Below are 23,028 nucleotides of genomic sequence, written 5' to 3'. Positions count from 1 at the left end.
AGTATGTGAACCTTTGCTTTCAGTATCTGGTGTGACCCCCTTGTGCAGCAATAACTGCAACTAAACGTTTGCGGTAACTGTTGATCAGTCCTGCACACCGGCTTGGAGGAATTTTAGCCCATTCCTCCGTACAGAACAGCTTCAACTCTGGGATGTTGGTGGGTTTCCTCACATGAACTGCTCGCTTCAGGTCCTGCCACAACATTTCGATTGGGTTAAAGTGCATATCACGGGTAAATTCAGGAGCAAGATCAATGCAATTCTCCTATTTTATATTAAACTTTGGTCAAATGTCTGTAACATTCTGCATTCTCTGCAATTTTTTTTACCTTGCGCAATACCAGAAAAATTCAGTTGAAATCAAGCCATTTGAGGCGAATTGGTCCGCCTCTGAAAAAACTTGGCATTTGGATTTCCCGGCAAACATTGATTTTCGTGACGTCGTGTGCGGGACGCCTCCCTCTGAATCCTACGTCAGCGCTGGTTTGTTTATGAGAAAACAACCTTGTGGTTTTCTGCAAATTTCTTCAAAGTTATTGCGTAATTATTAAAATGATTAACAGATGTATCGTAGGAGGGTGTAGCAACACCAATCTTGATGGGATTAGTACTCATTGTTTTCCAAAAGACCGGACAATGAAAGAGAAATGGGAGCGCTTGGTCTACACAGGCTGTGCACTGAAACTGTACAAGTTCGCGCAGCCTGCTGGCGCTTCCGCAGATAACGTCACGAATCTGGCTCCAGACTCCCTTGGGATTTTTACAGACGCGTTTTGTTATTTTATTTTTTTCTGCTGTAGACAGATGGCCTTGTGCAAAATTACCCTTCTGGATAAGTGTGTAAAGGGACATACTTTCATATAAAAAAACACGAAATTGGTCCAGAATATGCACTTTAAGATCAGGACTTTGACTTGGCCATTCCAAAACATTAACTTTATTCTTCTTTAACCATTATTTGCTAGAATGACTTGTGTGTTTAGGGTCATTATCTTGCTGCATGACCCACCTTCTCTTAAGATTCAGTTCATGGAGAGATGTCCTGACATTTTCCTTTAGAATTTGCTGGTATAATTCAGAATTCATTGTTCCATCAATGATGGCAAGCCATCTTGGCCCAGATGCAGCAAAACAGACCCAAACTATGATACTACCACCACCATGTTTCACAGATGGGATAAGGTTCTTATGCTGGAATGCAGTGTTTTCCTTTCTCCAAACATAATGGTTCTCATTTAAATCAAAAAATTATATTTTGGTCTCATCCATCCACAAAACATTTTTCCAATAGCCTTCTGGCTTGTCCACGTGATCTTTAGCAAACTGCAGGTGAGCAGTAATGTTCTTTTTGGAGAGCAGTGGCTTTCTCCGTGCAACCCTGCCATGCACACCATTGTTGTTCAGTGTTCTCCTTATAGTGGACTCATGAACATTAACATTAGCCAATGAGAGAGAGGCCTTCAGTTGCTTAGAAGTTACTCTGGGGTCCTTTGTGATCTCGCCGACTATTACACGCCTTGCTCTTGAAGTGATCTTTGTTGGTCAGCCACTCCTGGGGAGGGTAATAATGGTCTTGAATTTCCTTCATTTGTACACAATCTGTCTGACTGTGGATTGGTGGAGTCCAAATTCTTTAGAGATGGTTTTATAACCTTTTCCAGTCTGATGAACATCAACAACGCTTTTTCTGAGGTCCTCAGAAATCTCCTTTGTTCATGCCATGATCCACTTCCACAAACATGTGTTGTGAAGATCAGACTTTGATAGATCCCTGTTCTTTAAATAAAACAGGGTGCCCATTCACACCTGGTTGTCATCCCATTGATTGAAAACACCTGACTCTAATTTCACCTTCAAATTAACTGCTAATCCTAGAGGTTCACATACTTTTGCCACTCACAGATATGTAATATTGGATCATTTTCCTCAATAAATAAATGACCAAGTATAATATTTCTGTCTCATTTGTTTAACTGGGTTCTCTTTATGTACTTTTACGACTTGTGTGAAAAGCTGATGATGTTTTAGGTCATATTTATACAGAAATATAGAAAATTCTAAAGGGTTCACAAACTTTCAAGCACCACTGTACTTTATTCTACTATACTATACTGTAGAAAATTTCGTTGTACATGAAATGTCCAAAGACAATAAAGGCATTCTATTCTACTATACTTTATTCTACTGTATGTTACTATACTATACTATACTATACTATACTATACTATACTATACTATACTATACTATACTATACTATGTACATTGCAAGTGCATGCTAATAGCCTGCCCTCCATAAGACCTGATTCAAAACCTTCCATAGAAATTTCAGGCATATACACATTACTTTTCCTGCAACTGATAAGGCCTAAAATGCTGCTGCTGCAGAGAAAGAATTGAAATTAAGAGTAGAGAAAGGTTAATGGAAGCCATAATAAAAAAATAAATAAAATAAAGTGATGTTCACTTCGATGAACCAATATTACAAAGTTATACTAATATTTACACAATAGGAACACAAGAATGCCAACCCAGTTATAAATAAAACCAGATATTTAATTTTGTCCAAGTTGTGTACATAGAAGAATGGCCAAAAATTTGACACAGTTGCAAGAGTAAGCTCATTTTTGCTGACGTCGGCTGTTTGCAAAATCCTGCCCTTTGTGTACAAATCATTGGAATTGATTATCCATGTATTGTCGAGAAAATGTTTGTGGTGGAGTTGGGTAAGAGGAAGCTGAAAGTCACTAAAAGTGTTGTTTCAAGAATGGCATATCCAAACACACATCAAGCTTTCATCAGGGTTAGGAGTACTGGCTGGCGAGGACAATGTATTTCAAAGTAAATAAGGCAACTCCTGAGTTAGCACAGCCTCTGTGTTCATAAACACACATTATGAGGAAACATCACCTTTCTCAGGCCAGCTGTGAATCATTAGTGTGAACCATGTGCTGAGAAAACAAATGGGCTCCACTTCACCCAATTCTGTAGGATGACACAGGGCTATTGGCTAGATGTACGTAAAACACTGTCTGTTAATCATTGTAGCTCACCTCGTTACTTGTTTCCAGACTTTCTTCTAGTAGTGACATCCTGTGCTCAGCAGAGTTACTGCATGTCTCACACGACTGCAAAAGGAACTCCAGCACCTCCCCAGTGTGCTCGATGCCAGGTGTGAAAAGTTTCTGTGGGTGTGTATTGTGTGTGTGCATGTATGAATGCATGTGTTTTGGACTTGCTGTTAAGGAGCAAGAAGTGGATGTAGGTGCAGCTTCCATGGCTCAGGAAAAGAAGAGAAAGAAGACAGCAGGAGTGCTTCCTCCAGATGGCGGCTGGGGCTGGATGATCGTGGCCGGCTGTTTCATGGTCACTGTCTGCACTCGTGCTGTAACAAGGTAAAATCAGTTTGCATCACATTACTGTGGCTTGCTGTTGTGTTACTGTGCATTTTTTATATACCAACATAGCATTTTCTGTAAACTTTAAACCTTCTTACATTTTTAAACTAAAGACTCCGAAATTATATACAATGACAAACACAGTATATTAATAATTATGTGTTATTTTCTGTTGAGGGTGAGTGTTTGTTTCTTATGTCATTATTAGGTGCTCAAACTTACACATAGATACAGCAGATACTTTACACAACACTATTTAGTTCAGTCCACAGTGAGAATTCTTGAAAATAAACTGAGCACAGCAGGTATGTGGGGTTTATGTTATGGCCAGTTCAGGTTACATTTGCAATGTGGATAATCAATGTTTCAAGCTGTCAGACAAGAGGACACAGTTCTGACTGTCATACAAGCTTTACAGGTAATAGTTCACTGTCCACTATAATTAACACTAATGTACCTGGGATTGCACAATTTTATCTCTTTCTGTTTCATTGTGTACCGAGAACACCTTGTGCTTTGTGCCCTGTATTGTGAAATTTAGAGTTGTTAAAATGTTGTTACTGATGCTATATCTCTATCTGTGATACTGTGTACCACAATTAATGATGGGGTAATTACAGACTGTAGTTCATTAGCTGCAGGCCATGACTATAACCTGCACTTTTCTGAAGTTTTTCCATCTTGCAGAATTTGCCTATGATGCCACTGTTTTGCTTATGTGGTTGAGAAAAAATAGGTTGTTCCATTATAGTGCAAAGCAGATGAGAGAAGCAGGTTGATAATGCAAAACTACTGTCATGGTATCGCTCACCTTTAAAAAGTAAGAAACTGATCCCATAAGATGTCAGTATAATTTAAAAAAAACTTTAAAAGTGGAGAAGGAATAAATGAATGACAATAAGAATTGTCATGGCCTCTCACCCTATACAGAGATACCAGAGATATGTGGTAATAAACAACCTCATCTGGCTTAAATAATTCCTTGGTGAAAGTCCTTTTAGAGGTGAAAGGGCAACCTGACACATTTTTTTTTCTTCTTTTAGCCAGCTTTGCATGGTTGTGGTTAGGAACCTGAAGAAACACTTCGCACTAATCTGGCTGGCTCTAACCAACCTGAACAATAGAGTAAAAGACATCTCTCCCTCCGATGGCCCCCGGTTAGCTTTGCATGTGTGTTCTTTGGCCAGTCATTGAGTATGTGAGAGTGTGAGAGTCACCGACTGTCATATTCACTCTCAGTGATTTGACCCTGGTCTCCTGCCTGGTGCTTTCACCGTGTTTGTTCAGGTGCAGGCAGGCTGTGGTGAGGCTTGTGCCTCATTAGCCCTTTCCTAGCTCTCCAACTCAAAAGACCCCCTAGGACTCAAAAGCCCAACTTTTTACTGTCCAGCTAAGCAGCAGTAATTGCAGGATTCAGCGTCTCCTCTCATTTGACTGAAACTAATTACCGAGTGTGATATTTCAAGGGGAATAAAGCAGTAATCAGGGAGTATCATATGCTTTGATTTTATTGCTTGTATTAGACTTCTAATTATCATATTTGTTTTTGTTTTTTTCTAGATGCATCTCCATCTTTTTTGTGGAATTTCAAATGCATTTTGCACGTGATTACTCTGGGACAGCATGGATCCACTCGTTAGTAGACTGCACCACCATGCTGTGTGGTATGTGATATTTTTTGGAATTTAGTTACTGTATTATAGCCTTTTTAAACGATTAAGAGAAACTTGGCCCTCTATATAGATATGGCAAAATGACTTTATTTTGTCTGAAACCAGTTGAGTTCTTTTATTCCCGTTCAAGTCATAACGTACACAAATGTATTTCTCTTGTTTAGTGTTCATCATGTTTACCTGTTATTTCTCCTTAGATATGATGTTGTCATGTTGAGCTTATTTTGCATACCTTAACCATCTCCAATTATGCCATTCTTTTGCATACATTTGCAAACGAAGCAAACCCTTTACTGTGTGTGGCTTTCATTTGAATAAGACAATAGAAAGAAGATGACAGGAGGCTCAAACCCCTTACTTTCTTGAAAGTTAGCAAGACACAGCTTGATCTGAAACAGCAGGCCATTTTGTTTTGGTTCTACTCCCTAATGTCTGCTGTCACAACACAGAGCAGTTGTAGGGAACTTATTGCTTCCAAAAATAAAAACTGAACAACCCGAATCAATTCTGTTTACGTATTAACATAAAGTCTTCTTTTGCTGACATTAGCTGACATGATAATTTTCTTATCAGCAATCTGATAGTGTAGCTTTTGCTGGCCAAAATCCTTGTGAGTTCAATGAGTTGAGAAAAAAAAAAAAACCTGCAAGCTTTACAGTTAATATTAACAAGCGTCAGCAGTTAAATAGGAAAGGCCTTTGGCATGTGTCTCTTAAAAAAATATATATTTTAAGGCTGTGAATATATCTTCAGGTTTTGGTATCAACATATTTTATATACAGCAAAACCCAATTCTGGTCAAAACCTGATTTTTCATCATTTTAACTGTTTCCCAGAATTCAGATACAGTGAATTCTGCCAAACACACTACTAAATACAGTACTAGTTGTCCCACACTACTACATACAGTTGAGGCTGAAAGCTTATATCTAGGCTAAAGATATTCAATTTCAGTTTTTCCACAACTCCATGCATTTCCTGTTATCATACATTTTGTCTGGCAAGTCAATTAGAGCATCTACTTTGTTCACATCAGAGGGAACAAATAAAATAATCAATTAGAAACAGTTTATTTTAGCTTAACTCACTATATCACAATTCCAGAGGGTCAAAAGTTTACATACACCAAGTGTATTGTCTCTTTACGCTGTCTAGAAGTTGGAGGCATTAGGCAACAACTATGTACATCGGGCATCAAGAGAGACCTACAACACCATGACCTGAAAGGCTGTTTTGCAAATCTAAAAGTCAGAGTGAAGTTTGAGGTTACTAACCTTTTGGATGAGTGTTCTTTGGTCAGATGATACAGAAATTGAACCATTTGTCCATGATGATCAATGTTGTGTATGGAATTCAAAAGGTGAAGCTTTTAATTTGAAGAACACCATCCCAAGTGTGAAACATGATGGTGGCAGCATCATGATTTGGGGGTGTTTTGCTAGAAAAGGGACTGGAGCACTTCAGAAAACAGATGGCATAATGAGTAAGGAGGATAATCTAGAAACACTGAAAAAAACACCCCAAGACGTCAACCAAATAGGTAAAACTCAGTGATCTTAATCTCATTATCTCTAGCCGCTTTATCCTGTTCTACAGGGTCTCAGGCAAGCTGGAGCCTATCCCAGCTGACTACGGGCGAAAGGCGGGGTACACCCTGGACAAGTCGCCAGGTCATCACAGGGCTGACACATAGACACAGACAACCATTCACACTCACATTCACACCTACGGTCAATTTAGAGTCACCAGTTAACCTAACCTGCATGTCTTTGGACTGTGGGGGAAACCGGAGCACCCGGAGGAAACCCACGTGGACACGGGGAGAACATGCAAACTCTGCACAGAAAGGCCCTCGCTGGCCACGGAGCTCGAACCCGGACCTTCTTGCTGTGAGGCGACAGTGCTAACCACTACACCACTGTGCCACCCAGTGATCTTAATCAAAGTTATAAAAAAAAAATGGCTTAAAGGCAACAAAGTGAAAGTATTGGAGTGGCCATCATCCTGGTCAAAGCCCTGACCTGAATCCAACAGAAGATTTGTGGACTTGTCTGAAAAAGTGTGTCTGAGCAATGAGACCCTCAATCCTGACTGAGTTACACCTTTTCTGTCGGGAGGAATGGCAAACATATTGTGAGAAGCTTGTGGAAGACTACCCCGAACTTTTGATTCAAGTTCAAGCAAATAAAAGGCAACGGCTCCTAATATTAACAAAGTGTATGTAAACTTTTGACCCAATGAAAATTTCATTCATCTCATTACCTCTAGCCACTTTATCCTTCTACAGGGTTGCAGGCAAGCTGGAGCCTATCCCAGCTGACTACGGGCGAAAGGCGGGGTACACCCTGGACAAGTCGCCAGGTCATCACAGGGCTGACACATAGACACAGACAACCATTCACACTCACATTCACACCTACGGTCAATTTAGAGCCACCAGTTAACCTAACCTGCATGTCTTTGGACTGTGGGGGAAACCGGAGGAAACCCACGCGGACACGGGGAGAACATGCAAACTCCACACAGAAAGGCCCTCGCCGGCCCCAGGGCTCGAACCCAGGACCTTCCTGCTGTGAGGCGACAGCGCTAACCACTACACCACCGTGCCGCCCCAATGAAAATTTGATGATGTAAATAAAAGGTGAAATGAAGCTCTCTCTTAGCTATTATTTTAAAATTACTGCTTATGGAAATAAAGTAGATACACTAACTGACTTAACACAGGAAATGTATACTAACATGAAATGCCTGAATGCCCAAAATGTATATAAACATTTGGCCTCAAATGCATAGAATAATTTGAAATTTTATATCTTAATTCGCACCATGCAAATTGAGTTAACAAAACCATCAGATTAACTTTGATACTATGTTTGGCTTTATCAGTGCTTTGCTATGTTATTTGACTATTTTTATTCTAATGGCAGCTCCTCTGGGCAGCCTGCTTGGGAATCAGCTCTCATGTCGTGTTGCTGTGATACTTGGAGGATTCCTGGCCTCTATTGGAATGGTGCTTAGCTCTTTTGCCACCAGTTTAGAGTACCTCTACCTCTCTCTAGGTGTCTTAACTGGTAAGGCACCATAAATTAATACAGATTCATTCAGTCTCAGCTAATTTGAAAGTCTTTTTCGTTACTAAAGCCCAAGAAATGATGAATATATTATAAATGGGATAATATTATAAATGGCTGGCTGTTGTTACAGGGAAAGTGTTGCTTTTATTTGCAGGACTTGGCTTTGCTCTCTGTTACACACCAGCCATCGCTATGGTTGGCGTTTATTTCTGCGAGAGGAAGGCTTTGGCTTATGGTATTGCTATGTCTGGCAGCGGCATCGGCACGTTCGTGCTGGCCCCTGTGGTGCAGCTACTGATTGAACACTACTCTTGGCGCGGTGCTCTACTTATCCTGGGAGGCTTGGTGGCCAACCTGTGTGTGTGTGGAGCTCTGCTACGGCCTATCACTCTCAAAGAAGAGGAAGCCGTCCCCTTACCAGTGGACTCCGAGTGTGGATACAATTCAGCACCTCTCACAACTGATCAGAAAGAGACAAACAGCAAAGAGCCGAAAAACAGCAAGGAACGCTGCATGCATTTCATGCAAGACTACCATTTCCTGCTTATGCCTGACTTCCTGGTCTTGGCAGGCTCCTTCCTGTTCCTGGCTAGTGGCTGCAGCCTGCCATTTGTTTACTTGGTGCCCTACGCCCTAGATGTGGGTGTCAGTCACCACCATGCTGCCTTTCTTATGTCTGTTTTAGGCATCATTGACATTGTGGGCAACATTACTTTCGGCTGGCTCACAGACAGAAGGTGAACTAAGTGGATGCTTGCACAATATATACAGTAGAAATAGTTCTGAAAACAACAGATTTTGCTGAACTTAAACATCTCCTTTTACTTTTGAACATATTTCAACCATAAATTACAGTATTGCAATATCTGGTTACCTCAAACAATGAAAAGGGGGGGGGGGGGGGATTATATTTAAAGATTTTAGGTCCATCAGAGACATTTTGACAGCTGGCATCTCATCACAAACTCAATTGGCTTATGTATATTTTGACTTATGTCCATTTCACTATACAACAACTTGATCAAAGCATGACATTCATTTTCATCTTGAAGCAAAATAACTGTTTTTACCATCACATTTTTTAAGCTGACATCTTGTCCAACATGATCTTTGCAGGAAAGCCAAACCAAGTTTAAAAAGTTAATAAAAGCATTTCTGTGTCATTTTGGTAAAATATATTATGGCTTCTTAAAGTTTCTCAAAGTATGTTAAAAGTGGCTTTTTGACCACAGTTACATCCGATGGGTTTTCCCAGACCACCATACAATTAAAGTGTCTTTTTCTTATTAGCCAAGAAGCTGATTACAGTGTCTATACTTGTGTCATTCGTCTCAACTGATAGATTAATAGGTCACTTATGTCTAGTTGTAAGAGTAGTCCAAGGATTTATGATATATCATTGATACAGTGTCTTGAAAAAGTATTCATACCCTTTGAACTTTTTCACATTTTTCCACCTTACAACCACGAACTTAAAAGTTTTATTGAGATTTTATGTGATAGACCAACACAGAGTAGCACATAATTGTGAAGTGAAACGAAAATGATAAATGGTCTTCAAAATTTTAAACAAATAAAAATCTGAAAAATGTGGTGTGCATTAGTATTCGGCCCCCTGTACTCTGATACCTCTAAATACAATCCAGTGCAATCAATTGCCTTCAGAAATCATCTAATTCGTTAATAGAGTCCTACTGTGTGTAATTTACTCTCAGCATAAATACACTTGTTCTGTGAAGGCCTCAGTGGTTTGTTAGAGAACACTGAAGAACAAACAGCATCATGAAGACCAAAGAACTCACCAGACAGGTCAGGGATAAAGTTCTGGAGAAGTTTAAAGCAGGGTTAGGTTATAAAAAAAAAAATCCCAAGCTCTGAACATCTCAAGAAGCACTGTTCAAGCCATCATTCAAAAATGGAAAAAGTATGGCACAACTGCAAACCTACCAAGACATGGCCGTCCATCTAAACTGACAGAGCGAGCAAGGAGAGCACTGGTCAGAGAAGCAGCCAAGAGGCCCATGATCACTCTGGAGGAGCTGCAGAAATCCACAGCTCAGGTGGGAGAATCTGTGCACAGGACAGCTATAAGTCGTACACTCCACAAATCTGGCCTTTTTGGAAGTGTGGCAAGAAGAAAGCCATTGTTGAAAGACAGGCATAAGAAGTCCCGTTTGCCAGAAGCCATGTAGGGGACACAGCAAACATGTGGAAGAAGGTGCTTTGGTCAGATGAGACCAAAGTTGAACTTTTTGGCCTAAATGCAAAGCACTATGTGTGGCGGAAAACTAACACTGCTCATCACCCTGCACACACCATCCCCACTGTGAAACATGGTGGTGGCAGCATCATGCTATGGGATGCTTTTCTTCAGCAGGGACAGGGAAGCTGATCAGAGTTGATGGGAAGATGGATGGAGCTAAATACAGGGCAATCCTGGAAGAAAACCTGTTGGAGGCTGCAAAAGACTTGAGACTGGGAAGGAGATTCACCTTCCAGCAAGACAGTGACCCTAAACATACAGCCAGAGCTACAATGGAATGGTTTAGATCAAAGAATATTCATGTGTTAGAATGGCCCAGTCAAAGTCCAGACCTAAATCCCATTGAGCATCTGTGGCAAGACTTGAAAATTACTGTTCACAGACGCTCTCCATCCAATCTGGCTGAGCTTGAGCTATTTTGCAAAGAAGAATGGGCAAAAATTTCAGTGTCTAGATGTGCAAAGCTGGTAGAGACATACCACAAAAGACTTGCAGCTGTAATTGCAGCAAAAGGTGGCTCTACAAAGTATTGACGCGGGGGGCTGAATACTAATGCACATCACATTTTTCAGATTTTTATTTGTTTAAAATTTTGAAGACCATTTATCATTTTCGTTTCACTTCACAATTATGTGCTACTCTGTGTTGGTCTATCACATAAAATCTCAATAAAAAACTTTTAAGTTCGTGGTTGTAAGGTGGAAAAATGTGAAAAAGTTCAAGGGGTATGAATACTTTTTCAAGGCACTGTATTTTGCCACTTACTGTATATGAGATGCTTTTTAGTTCCAAAAGTGGTTGTGAATTCCAAATTTCCAAGTGATTTTTAAAAATAACCTGACTGAAAACCTTCATGGACTAATCAGTCACTAATTAGACACAGAAAATAAATTATGAATGTACATTATATTTACATCATCCTCTTCCATCCTATATCCTATGCAGGTGCCTGAAGAAATACAGGAGCATTTGTTACATGGCTGCTGTGGGGATGGAAGGTCTCTGCTGCTTCCTCATTCCTCTCCTACATACATTCGCCCTGCTGGTGCCCTTCTCAGTGCTTTATGGCTATTTTGATGGTGCCTATGTTGCCCTTATTCCCGTGGTGACATCAGATGTAGTGGGGACCACATGCCTGTCGTCTGCACTTGGTGTTGTGTACTTCCTACACGCTATTCCCTACCTGCTTAGCCCCCCTATTGGAGGTGAGTCTCAGCACGTATTTACTTACATGTATTACATTGCATCACATTAATGGCACCTATAATGTAATGTAATACATTACATGCAGGTTAGGCTAATTGGTGGCTCTAAATTGACCGTAGGTGTGAATGTGAGTGTGAATGGTTGTGTGTCTCTGTGTCAGCTCTGCGATGACCTGGCGATTTGTCCAGGGTGTACCCTGCCTCTCGCCCATAGTCAGCTGGGATAGGCTCCAGCTTGCCTGTGACCCTGTAGAACAGGATAAGCGGCTACAGATAATGGATGGATGGATGGATGGATACATTAATGGCATTTAGCAGATGCTTTTATCCAGGGCGATGTACAACATACGCAGACCAGCCTGGGGAGCAGGTGGAGGTTTGGTGCCTTGCTCAAGGGCACTTCAGCCATTCCTGCTGGTCCAGGGAATCAAACCAGCAACCTTTTGGTCCCAAAGCTGTTTCACTAACCATTAGGCTTCCCCTAATATTACATACACTCTCCATTTTAAACCACTAGCTGTTCTGAATTTGATCCATTGGTACTGTTTTACTAGAAAACAAGTGCCACAGTAATAGACATAAAAAACACTGGAGCAGATGATGAAGAAACATAAGGTTAAAGCTATATTTTTGTTACAGAATTAAGATTTTGACCTGAATTTGTACTAATACATTTGTTTGATTCTTATTTTGCTCAGGCTGGTTGGTGGATACCACAGGCACCTACACAGCAACGTTCTTCCTCAGTGGCTTTGCGCTTATCTCCAGTGCTCTCCTGCTGTGCGCCATCACTGTGGTCCGCCACTGCCAGAGAATTCAGAGGATCTCCACACCAGAAGCTTGTGAAACCAAACAGGCAGAGTTTTATACTGCAAAAATCTTATAGTGCTGGACCTATCATTTATATGATCTGTTATCTTTTATTTTTGTACAAAATGCAGGCACATAAACTTCAGTATTTTTTTTCGTGTGTGTGCGTGCATGTGTGAGTGTGGAAACAAATGTAATATTACCAGCACAGTTCCACAGTCTCAAATCCCATTAATGTGCCTTTTCTATCTGGTAACTTTCTGTTAGATTGTTAGAATAAATCTTTCTAGATTGTAAATGAAAAGTGACAAACCCCATTTTCAGAAAAGTTGGGATATTTTCCAAAATGCAATAAAAACAAAAACCTGCCATTTGTTAATTCATGTGAACCTTCCTCTAACTGACAAAAGTCCAAAGAAAAGATTTTCAATAGATTTACTGACCAACTTGATTGTATTTTGTAAATATAAACAAAGTTAGAATTTGATGCCTGCAACACACTCAAATTTAGGACAGAGTCATTATTACCATTGTATTACATCAACTTTCCTTTTAATAACACTTTAATCATATGGGAGCTGAGAATATTAACTGTTGCAGTTTTGCAATTGTTGTCCATTTTTGCTTGATACAAGACTTCAGCTGCTCAACAGTCCATGGTCGCCGTTGTCTGATTCTCCTCTTCATGATGAGCCATACATTCTCAATAGGAGACAGATCTGGGCTGGCAGCAGGCCAGTCAAGCACACGCACTTTGTGTCTGTGAGGCCACACTGTTGCCTGGCATTGTCCCGCTGAAATAAGCATGGACTTCCCGGGAAGAGACATCACCTTGATGGCAACATATATCTCTCCAAAATTAAAATATCCACCTCTGTGTCAGTGGTACCCTCACACACATGCAACTCACCCATGCCGTGGGCACTGATGCACCCCATGCCATCATAGATGCTGGTTTTTGCACCTTTCTGTGATAACAAACTGGATGGTCATGTTCACCTTTGTCACGGAGAACTTGATGTCCAGTATTCCCAAAAACAAGCTGAAATGTGGACTCATCTGACCACAGCACACGTTTTCACTGCCTTTTGGTCCATCTGAGAGGAGTTCAGGCCCAGAGAAATTGGCGGTGTTTCTACATAGAATTAATGAATGGCTTCATCTTTGCGTAATACAGTTTCAGGAAATTTTGGTACAAAGGGGTGAGCCATGACCCATCCTTTCTTGCAAAGACTGAACCTTTTGTGCATGCTCCTTTTATACCCAATCATAATACCCTTACCTTTTTCCAGTTTACCTGCTTATTGTGGAATCTTCCAAAGTAGTGTTACTTGAATATCCTATAAACTTTTCAGTTTTATTTTGCCTCTGTCCCAACTTTTTTGAGTGTGTTGCAGGCATCAAATTCTAACTGCATTAATATTTACTTGCTTTTTGTATTTTGATACAACTGAGTTGGAAAGTAAAACTATTTAAAACCTTTTACTTGTATTTTTGTCAGTTAAATAAAGGTTAATGTGACTTAAAACAGATTTTTTTTCATTGCATTTTGGAAAATATCCCAACTTTTCTGGAAATTGAATTTGTAGTAACAGAAAAGGTGACTTAGAGTTGGTGCATATTGCATCAAGTTTTTTTTAATATATAAATATATATATATATATAAAGTATGTGTCCAAAAGTGTCATATAATGTTTTACACTAGTATCAGTGTCCTTAGGTAAAAATATTTTCTTATGAACAGAATTGTGCAAGACTAAATCAGTTTCATGACTTTTCTTTAAGTAGGCAAGACCAAGATTTTAATTTACATCAGTCAGCTTGAGCCCTGTGATGACCTGGCGACTTGTCCAGGGTGTACCCCGCCTTTCGCCCGTAGTCAGCTGGGATAGGCTCCAGCTTGCCTGCGACCCTGTAGAACAGGATAAAGCGGCTAGAGATAATGAGATGAGATGAGATCAGTCAGCTTGGAAAATAAATTAGTGCCACAAGAGGGCAGTGCTGATTTAACTCATTTCAGTCTTGGTTGAGTGTTGGCGGGGCAGTACAGTGGTGTAGGGGTTTGCACTGTTGCCTCACAGCAAAAACGTCCTGGGTTTGAGCCCAGTGGCTGACAAGGACCTTTCTGTGCGGAGTTTGCATGTTCTCCCTGTATCTCTGTGGGTTTCCTCTGGATGTTCTGGTTTCCCCCAAAGGCATGCAATTAGGTGAATTGGCTACTCTACATTGACCATAGGTGTGTATGTGAAGGGTTGTTTCCCAAGACGAGAAATGGGAGGGTTGTGGCAAGAAGGGCATTTGGCATAAAACTATGCTCCAATTAATATGAGATGTGGATCAATAGGGTCCACATGGACCCTGGCCTGATAACAGTGCTGAAAAAGTCTTGATTGTTGGAAGCTGCCATGTTGTCACACAATGTTCATGCATTGACAGATTAAGCAGTTAGATAAGAGCTAGTTTTACATATCTGTATTTGATGAAAGAAGAAAGAGTTGAGCCATTCCACCGAATCGGTGCCATTTCCGTCCCTAGAAAATTATATGTATAAATGCACATAAAAATGTACTTTAAAATACATTTCCTTATAACACAGAACGTCCTGCACATTGATCTGATTTCAAATTTAAGATATATAATTGTAAGGATTAATAAAAACTACCTAAAACACTGAAAAATAGCATGTGTTACCTGTCCCCGCACTCTAACTTTATACTTAACTCTGAAATGTCATGATTAAAATCCTTCAGAAACAGTATTTCTTTTGAACTGTTGTGTGACTCCATATCCTATCCATGGCTTAAATATTATTTTTTTCATAAGAAATCCACAATATCTTAGTTAAAATACACATTTTAGTCGTGTCCCTGGGTTTTCACTCAGTCCTGTTACCCAAACATATTACCTCATCTGACAAATTTGGAACATTCCATAAATCACATGCTCAACAGGAAGTTACATCAGTTGTGTCTTCTGAAGGCCATGGGAAGACCAAAAGTTAGTTCTCTCATTTACTTTTCTGTATATTTGATTATTTTTTAACTTTGACTGATAAGGTCAATGTCAACATACTGTCCTGTTACTTAAATTATTTCTTAGATGATATTTGTTTATTTTAAAAATACAGATTTTTGGTAAATCACTAGAATGTGCTAAGTGTGGTCATGCTATTAGCGATGACGCCATGTGGCTTAATTCCATGTATTAGCTAATCCTAGGCTAAAAACTCAGTCCTGTTACTTTCAGAGTTTTGGTAACATGACTGAAAAAATGCAGCCATCTTTGACTTCCAAACCTTGTAACGTAGCCTGAGGTTGACCAATACACATTTTGAATAGTTAAATACTGTATGTGTGTTATTATAATCAGTGTTGAAAAGATATAACAAATTAAGTTTAATTTGGGAGTGGTACAACAAGCAAATGGCACCCATTCGGTGGAATGTCCCAGTTACAATGTCTTTTATAATAAACATGTTTTAACTTATGGTTAATAAAAGATTAGCACAGGGAAATAAATCTTCTCTACTGATCCAATGCTGTTATCTTGAATGGTCATTTATTTCTGTTAAATTAATAAAGTGTACATGTTTAACACTGCCCATCTTTAAAAATATCTGTTAAACAAAAACATGTCACTTTTTTATGTTCAACTGTTTTACTTTAGCAATGTATTGCTAATTAATAAAAGAATTATCAGACTCAGAATGATAGTGAGAACCATTGTAGCAGAATACAATTACACTGTTACAAAAACAGAAACAACATACACAGATTATTAAGATATTCATAAATGCAAGTACTGTATTTTGAAGAAATTCCTCAAACCCTCTATGGCCCTGCATGTCTCTCCTCTTTCCTGGCAGAGGTCCTGTGGGCTGGTCCACCCCCAGGGCTTTTAGATGAAGGTTTACCCATTATCTTCTTTAGCTGTTTCGCACTTTTCTTCCCATCTTTTGTGTCTTCGTCTATCTTCAGGCATTTCATATAATTAATGATAGCTTCAGTTGGGCATCTCCTTCTGTACTGCTGAAACTCCCCATAAAGGCAATACACTGTTTGTAGGCTCTCGTTTTTCTCTTTAGCTATCTGCAGAGTGTGCTGAAACAGCTCTTCTGCACGATCAAGTTTCCCATCCTCACTGTACTGAACTGCCAGCTCAGTCATAGCTATAATAAAGCCAGTCTTCAGTTCGGTGGCCTTGTCTAAATGATAAATGCACTGGTTGCGAAGCCTCTGAATCTCAACAGCAGCACTTGCAGAGTTTTGACTTCCTTCATGTCGCAAAGAAATTATTTTCGCCTTGTAGCAGAGAGCTAGCTGATGGTGTATGAAAGCTGATGTGGGTGACTTCTCGAGAGCTCTTTTTAGCAGGGCGATGGACCTCTCCACAGAGCCATAGGTCCTCAAGAATTTACCCACGTATCGAATGACATTAGGAGCATTTGGGGAGCCCTCCAGAGCTTCTTCCACCAATCTCTCCCCTTCATCAATCTCCAGGGATTGACCAAGCCTTAGTGCTAGGATAGTTTTAAGCTCATCGTTATCCGGATTTGTGTTTATTGCCTGCCGCAGTTGTTTAATTGCTGGTGAGTCGGTTCCACTGGAGCACTGTGCTTCTGTTCTGTGGAGTACAAAGGCATAACCACAATTCCACTGAGCATTCATGGGCTCTAGCTCCAAAGCCTTCTCAAAGCACTCTTTAGCTTGGCTGTAGTACTTGCGGGAGAACTTAAACAAGGCCCAGGCCTTTTCTCCAAGCACTTCATGATGAAGACCCAAAGTAGAATCAGGGACTTTCTGTGTAATGCTTCTGATCTTCTCCAGGTAACGCTCACATTCACTAAAGCATTTCATGTGGTATTGTAGCCAGGCCAGATTCCCATAGGCCACTATGAGCCACTTGTCACAGTCATTCTCCCGGTACTCTTGAGTGAGCTCTATGCACTTCTGCAGGAAGGCAAGTGCATCTTGAGGAGACCCTAGAAGGTACTTCACAAATCCCAAAGAGTTGTATGTCTGCGCAAGTCCCGCTTTTCCCCCAAGGTTAAAGTCAGCATGCTGTTCCAGCCTGTTTAAAAGATCTGTGAGATCTACGTCTTCTTTTTTCAGCTCCCAGGTGAAGTGACAGTCAAGTTTGCATAGCTCTTCGAGCAGTGTGGCTTCTGTTGAACTGGATCACAGCACAACAACCGCTTAATAAAGTTACCATGATGTGGGCCTAGGACTCATTCTAACCCACATGCACAGTCAAGCGTACATTTAAAAAAAAAGTGCTATTTATTTTTAAATACCTACCTCATTGTGATCGTCTCACGAGATTCGGGGGAATTTTCTGACGGGGTGGTGGGATTTGAGGCGGGATTGACAAACATCAGCTCAGCGGAGGTCCAAGTGTAACCGCTTGGTTATGTGATATCGTCTTCACGGTCGAAATCGAAACTGATGGAGATGATGGGCGTGCATTTAAAGGGAAACAAACAATTCCTTCTTATCGTAGGGAACTGGAGTCCAGCTGTCCTTTATAAAACTAATCTACACAGGCTACAGATGAAGATGAGGTCCGTATGAACATATGATATGAAGCCCTGGGATTTAGTAAGCAGTTTCAAGAGCAAGAAAAACACAACAAATCAGTTTCACTCCGTGGTTTTAAGTCTGATTTTTCTCAGTTCGTAATTCTAGTACAGGCAAATACCAGTTAAACAACAAGTTTAGTTTCTATTCATTCGATTAAGGAGGGCCCAGTTTCCATGGTAGCGTGGCCGAGCGGTCTAAGGCGCTGGATTAAGGCTCCAGTCTCTTCGGGGGCGTGGGTTCGAATCCCACCGCTGCCAAATCAGGGTTTTGAGCAAGACCATATATGTTTCTGGTGGGAAAGTTAATGAGAAGATAGTAAACCTACGGTTCGCTTTTCTGATGTTTTAAAAGAGGAGTCACTGAGACGAATGAGAAATTATGAACTACTCTGATCTTACTGATTTCTGTTTTTCCCCCTCAGAGGACCAATGAGGTAGTGTTATTGGATGCTTTTACAAGTAAGATCAAACACTGTAAAGTGCAAATAATATAAAACAAATCAAGTCAAAAGGAAAGAAAATAAATACAGGACTACAGACATACATGTAAATATTGATAACAATGAATAGTTACATTATTAGTGATAATCTACAACACCAGTTATTGATTATTGAATCATTTGGTGTGTGTGTGTGTGTGTGTGTGTGTGTGTAAATGTTTTAATGAAAGTCTGCATAAAATCCATTATATCCCTTCACTTTTCCTCTCTCCACATATTTTAATATACTACCAATTAACCTCAGTTACAGTCATAGTTTGGTCATTTAAGACACCTTTTCAGAAAGTATATGTACATGATTTGAACTACTTTATGTTCATTTTCTGACAATAGAACATCCTAAATTTGTATCAATCATAAATATGAAGAGCATATTCATTTCCTAACATAAGATTTTAGAGTCAGCTTCCTGCTTGATGCTGATCACACCCTTTTATAAAATGTCACATCAATGAAGTCATGTTATTTCTATCTCAGTTGCAGGGCAAGGATCTCATCTTATCTCATTATCTCTAGCCGCTTTATCCTGTTCTACAGGGTCGCAGGCAAGCTGGAGCCTATCCCAGCTGACTATGGGTGAAAGGCGGGGTACACCCTGGACAAGTCACCAGGTCATCACAGGGCTGACACATAGACACAGACAACCATTCACACTCACATTCACACCTACGGTCAATTTAGAGTCACCAGTTAACTTAACCTGCATGTCTTTGGACTGTGGGGGAAACCGGAGCACCCGGAGGAAACCCACGCGGACACAGGGAGAACATGCAAACTCCGCACAGAAAGGCCCTCGCCGGCCACGGGGCTTTCTGTGCGGAGTTCTGTGAAGCGACAGCGCTAACCGCTACACCACCGTGCCGCCCAGGGCAAGGATATAATAACATAATTTTAGACTTTCAGGGCAAAAATAAATTAATGCTGTTAAGTTTAATCGTGCCAATTTACCTGAACTCACCTCATATTATAGAGTTAGTGGGTCACTGATATCTGTAGATGATGAGTGCTATTCAGCTAGAAGCTGGGTCAGGGTTTTTGTTTTAGGTTTCCTGTTTCTTAGAATAGATTTACTGTGAGAAGACCTCTGCTGCTTTACTTAGTGATATTAATGTTTGATGTATCTCCAAAATCTTCTGATTTTATTGCCTTTACCATACTTAAACACAGATAAAGTGTCCTGTTCACTTTCATTTCCACATTAATCATGTCTGTGTGTATATCCACTCTCAACACATTCATCATTCCCAAATGCACTGTATAAGTGTCTTGTATTTAGCCATCAGGGTGCAGTATATGAGCATGTACAACTTGGTAAACAGCTTTGTTTATTAGACATCCACATTTCACAACCAGGTGTAGCTAACCCTTTATCGAGTTTCATACAGCTGTATTTGCTCCACAGGAAATATATCAAACCAATTGAATACACTTTAGTTACAGTAATCAGAAAGCGGTTCTCAAAATTAGAAAGGAAAGGGAGAAGAAGAAAAAACACATTTAGTTGCAATTGTATCAAATGTGTTGAAAAGATAGTCATGACATACATAAAAAGGACTATACCACCCACTTTGGATCCCTTACAGTTTGCATATAGACAGAACCGGTCCACTGATGATGCTGTTAACACTGCCATCCTTACAGCCCTCACTGACTTATGCCGCTTTTCCACTACCGATGCGGCTGAGTCGGGCTGAGCCGTGCCGTGCTGAGTCGAGCTGAGCGGGGCTGTTGGAGTTGCATTTCGACTACAACCGCGCTGAACCGTGCTGGCTGGAAGTGGGTGGACACATTGGGTGGAGTTAGCGAAAGTGGGTGGACGTCAGGTGATGTCGTTAGGCGGCGCAAACAGTGACATCAGTGGTCTTTTAAGCGGTAGTCTCACGACCCGGAGAGTAAACAATAAACATGGAGGACATGGAGTCGTTAGTGTTGCTGGTCTTGGTGCTGTGGCTTGTTGTCACCGACAACGCCAACAGATACTGGCAAGAGCGTATAGATGAGGCGAGGCGCATAAGGCTTCATAATTCTCGTAATTCGTAATTCTCCTTCTTCTGGGTTTACGGTGTTTACAGATCCCAGCGTGCTCGCGGGGCGTGTGTGGGCATGTGAGGACACTCCTCCTCACCAATCAGTGCACAGGGGAGTGTCTGCTCACGCCCCTAGCCTCACTCAGCTTGGTTTGGCTCGCTTCAGCCCCACTCCAAAACCGTGCGAGTTTTGGGGGCTGAGCAGGGCTGAAGCGAGCTGAGTCGTGCTGTTCTTAGATAGTCGAAACGCGAGCTGTGTCGGGCTGAAGTGAGCTGAAAAAGGGTAGTGGAAAAGGGCCATTAGTGGCCAAGTGTCAGTCTGTGAATGGAGGGCGGAGTCAGGGAAGGTAGAGTGGGGCAAAAAAGTATTTAGTCAGCCACCAACTGTGCAAGTTCTCCCACTTAAAAAGATGAGAGAGGCCTGTAATTTTCATCATAGGTACACTTCAACTATGAGATACAGAATGGGGGGGGGGAAGAATCCAGGAAATCACATTGTAGGATTTTTAATGAATTCATTGGTAAATTCCTCGGTAAAATAAGTATTTGGTCACCTACAAACAAAGATTTCTGGTTCTCACAGACCTGTAACTTCTTCTTTAAGAGGCTCCTCTCACAGGGCTGACACATAGACACAGACAACCATTCACACTCACACCTACGGTCTATTGAGGTATTTCACCTGACGTCACAGGGTCACGTGACGCCCCGGTGTCCGCCATTTTGAACGTCAAGCTACATACTAATGCTGCAGACAGAGAGGGAGAACCAGCTTGAAAAAAAACATTACAGACACCTAGAATAGATTAATTTGTCAGTAAGCACTCTATAAATAGCCATGGTGTTTGCTTGTTGTGCTGTGGGCTGCCACAACAGACAGGGACAGCGTGCAGGACGCTCCTTTTACTGGTTTCTAGTGATGGGAATTTCGGCTCTTTTTCGGGAGCCGGCTCTTTTGGCTCTTCTTACTATAAGGAGCCGGCTCTTTCGGCTCCCAAACGGCTCCTGAGATTTTATTTTTTATTTAATTGCTGCAATTAACTAGTTAATTAATTACATTATTATTTATATTTTATCAATAGGATGTTTTCCATTTTATTTTTTAGTTTTTGTAGCCATTGTAAAGCTTTGTAAAGTATAGCAGTGTAACAATGTTCTAGCTATAGAAATAAAACTTACTTACCAATTAATAAATTATTTTCTCACAAACATAATGCAAAACTGTGTTATATTACCAATATAAAATACACAGCTGATTTTCCCCTCCTCAGGTGCCTCACAGACTCCTCTCCCCTGCGCTCCACAGCTTTAAGCATTACACCAATTTTCGTATTTTCGCAGCTGTGAATGACATCAACCCCCCCAACCAAAAAAAGTAGGCGTACACCATGCAACTTTTTTCCTTTGAATGGTAATAGACAAAACAAAGACGCAATCGGACAGCAACTTTTTTTGTGAAAGTCTCTCTCTCTGAGGCACCTAAGGACAAAAAACTAATTCGGCTCCCCAACTCGGCTCCCACCAAAGAGCCGGCTCCCGTCGTTCACTTCAAAGAGCCAGCTCTTTGAACCGGATCGTTCGCGACCGACACATCACTACCGGTTTCCTACTGACCCAGACAAGAGGGCCAAATGGATTACAGCTGTGAAGAGACAGGATTGGGAGCCAACAGAGTACTCCAGACTTTGCAGTGATCATTTCATTTCAGGTTAGTTTATCAGTTAATGCAATTTTGATAAAATATATAGCAAAAAGTAAATGGGTCAGTGTTTGTTAACCTATCTGAGCAGTGAAACAAGGCAGTGTTAATTTGTCTAGGGTTGGATGTAGCAGACATCAGATATAAAACGCAATAACAGAGGCTAGAAAGAAACGGGACACAGAAATAAATAGGGCTCCATACCAAGGCTGGGTACAGTGTTTGTGATAAAAGGCAGATCCAATTTAACACGAATCACAGCTTACTTTCTTGTTAAAATGTGCAAAGGTCTCCACCATCTCATACCGCCTTGCACTGAAGGACTTATGCTGCGTTCATGTGCTATGGGAATTATGGTAAATACCAAACGCCGACATGGAAAACACACATGAACGCCCCCTCTTGTGGTATTTTCCACTGGGCAACTCGTAGAAAATTTTGATACACGAGTTGCCGAGATGAGATGAACTTTAACCTTTTCAACATGGCGGCGAGCGGTACAAGACACTTGAATGCTAAGCATTGTACGCTACTAAAGTTTTTTTTTTACTAGTACTAGTGGGTAGTTTTTGGTGTCTATGCAATGTTGCGTCATTAACAAGTGTAATATAATACATTAGAAATCCGTTTCCTTTAAAAATGCGTTGTTATGGTTTGTTTTTACCTATCCAGAGCAGACGCTATTGCTAACGATAGCTAACTAACTATTGCTAACTTGAATCTGGTCCACCATCTTTAATTTGTCAACCACAACAAAAGCATGTGAACACAACACACTGGTAAATACCACTTCCCAACTGGAA

At 40.7% G+C, this 23,028-nt stretch overlaps 2 protein-coding genes and 1 non-coding gene across 3 annotated transcripts; 2 read left to right on the top strand and 1 right to left on the bottom strand.

The window, feature by feature from the left end:
* The first annotated feature begins 2,726 nt into the window (after positions 1-2,726).
* LOC132898273 (monocarboxylate transporter 12-B-like) lies at positions 2,727-16,020 on the top strand. The gene is made up of 6 exons (XM_060939766.1): positions 2,727-3,393; positions 4,957-5,060; positions 7,997-8,140; positions 8,298-8,880; positions 11,352-11,611; positions 12,310-16,020. The coding sequence occupies exons 1-6, from the start codon at positions 3,164-3,166 to the stop codon at positions 12,495-12,497; spliced, it is 1,509 nt and encodes a 502-aa protein (XP_060795749.1). The 5' UTR covers positions 2,727-3,163; the 3' UTR covers positions 12,498-16,020.
* Positions 15,971-17,851, bottom strand: LOC132898274 (interferon-induced protein with tetratricopeptide repeats 5-like). Its single transcript, XM_060939767.1, has 2 exons — positions 17,719-17,851; positions 15,971-17,593 (listed from the first exon to the last, which is right to left on the bottom strand). Exons 1-2 carry the CDS (start codon positions 17,793-17,795, stop codon positions 16,252-16,254), a joined length of 1,419 nt encoding a protein of 472 aa, XP_060795750.1. The 5' UTR covers positions 17,796-17,851; the 3' UTR covers positions 15,971-16,251.
* A 324-nt stretch (positions 17,852-18,175) lies between these two features.
* On the top strand, positions 18,176-18,257 carry trnal-aag (transfer RNA leucine (anticodon AAG)). The gene has a single exon. It is a non-coding gene; the product is annotated as a tRNA-Leu (tRNA).
* The last annotated feature ends 4,771 nt before the right edge of the window (positions 18,258-23,028 follow it).

Source organism: Neoarius graeffei, chromosome 14, assembly GCF_027579695.1.
Source record: "Neoarius graeffei isolate fNeoGra1 chromosome 14, fNeoGra1.pri, whole genome shotgun sequence".
NCBI classification, from domain to species: domain Eukaryota; kingdom Metazoa; phylum Chordata; class Actinopteri; order Siluriformes; family Ariidae; genus Neoarius; species Neoarius graeffei.
The sequence above is the reverse complement of the archived record's forward strand: the minus strand, read 5'-3'. Positions and strand labels throughout refer to the sequence as shown.

Bases quoted from the DNA above. Each gene is read 5' to 3' on its own strand.
- LOC132898273 (XM_060939766.1), top strand. From the start codon at position 3,164: ATGCCAGGTGTGAAAAGTTTCTGTGGGTGTGTATTGTGTGTGTGCATG. The intron at 8,881-11,351 runs GTGAACTAAGTG...TATCCTATGCAG, and splicing joins GGCTGGCTCACAGACAGAAG to GTGCCTGAAGAAATACAGGA. The intron at 11,612-12,309 runs GTGAGTCTCAGC...TATTTTGCTCAG, and splicing joins GCTTAGCCCCCCTATTGGAG to GCTGGTTGGTGGATACCACA.
- LOC132898274 (XM_060939767.1), bottom strand. From the start codon at position 17,795: ATGTTTGTCAATCCCGCCTCAAATCCCACCACCCCGTCAGAAAATTCC. The intron at 17,594-17,718 runs GTAGGTATTTAA...GCTGTGATCCAG, and splicing joins CGTGAGACGATCACAATGAG to TTCAACAGAAGCCACACTGC.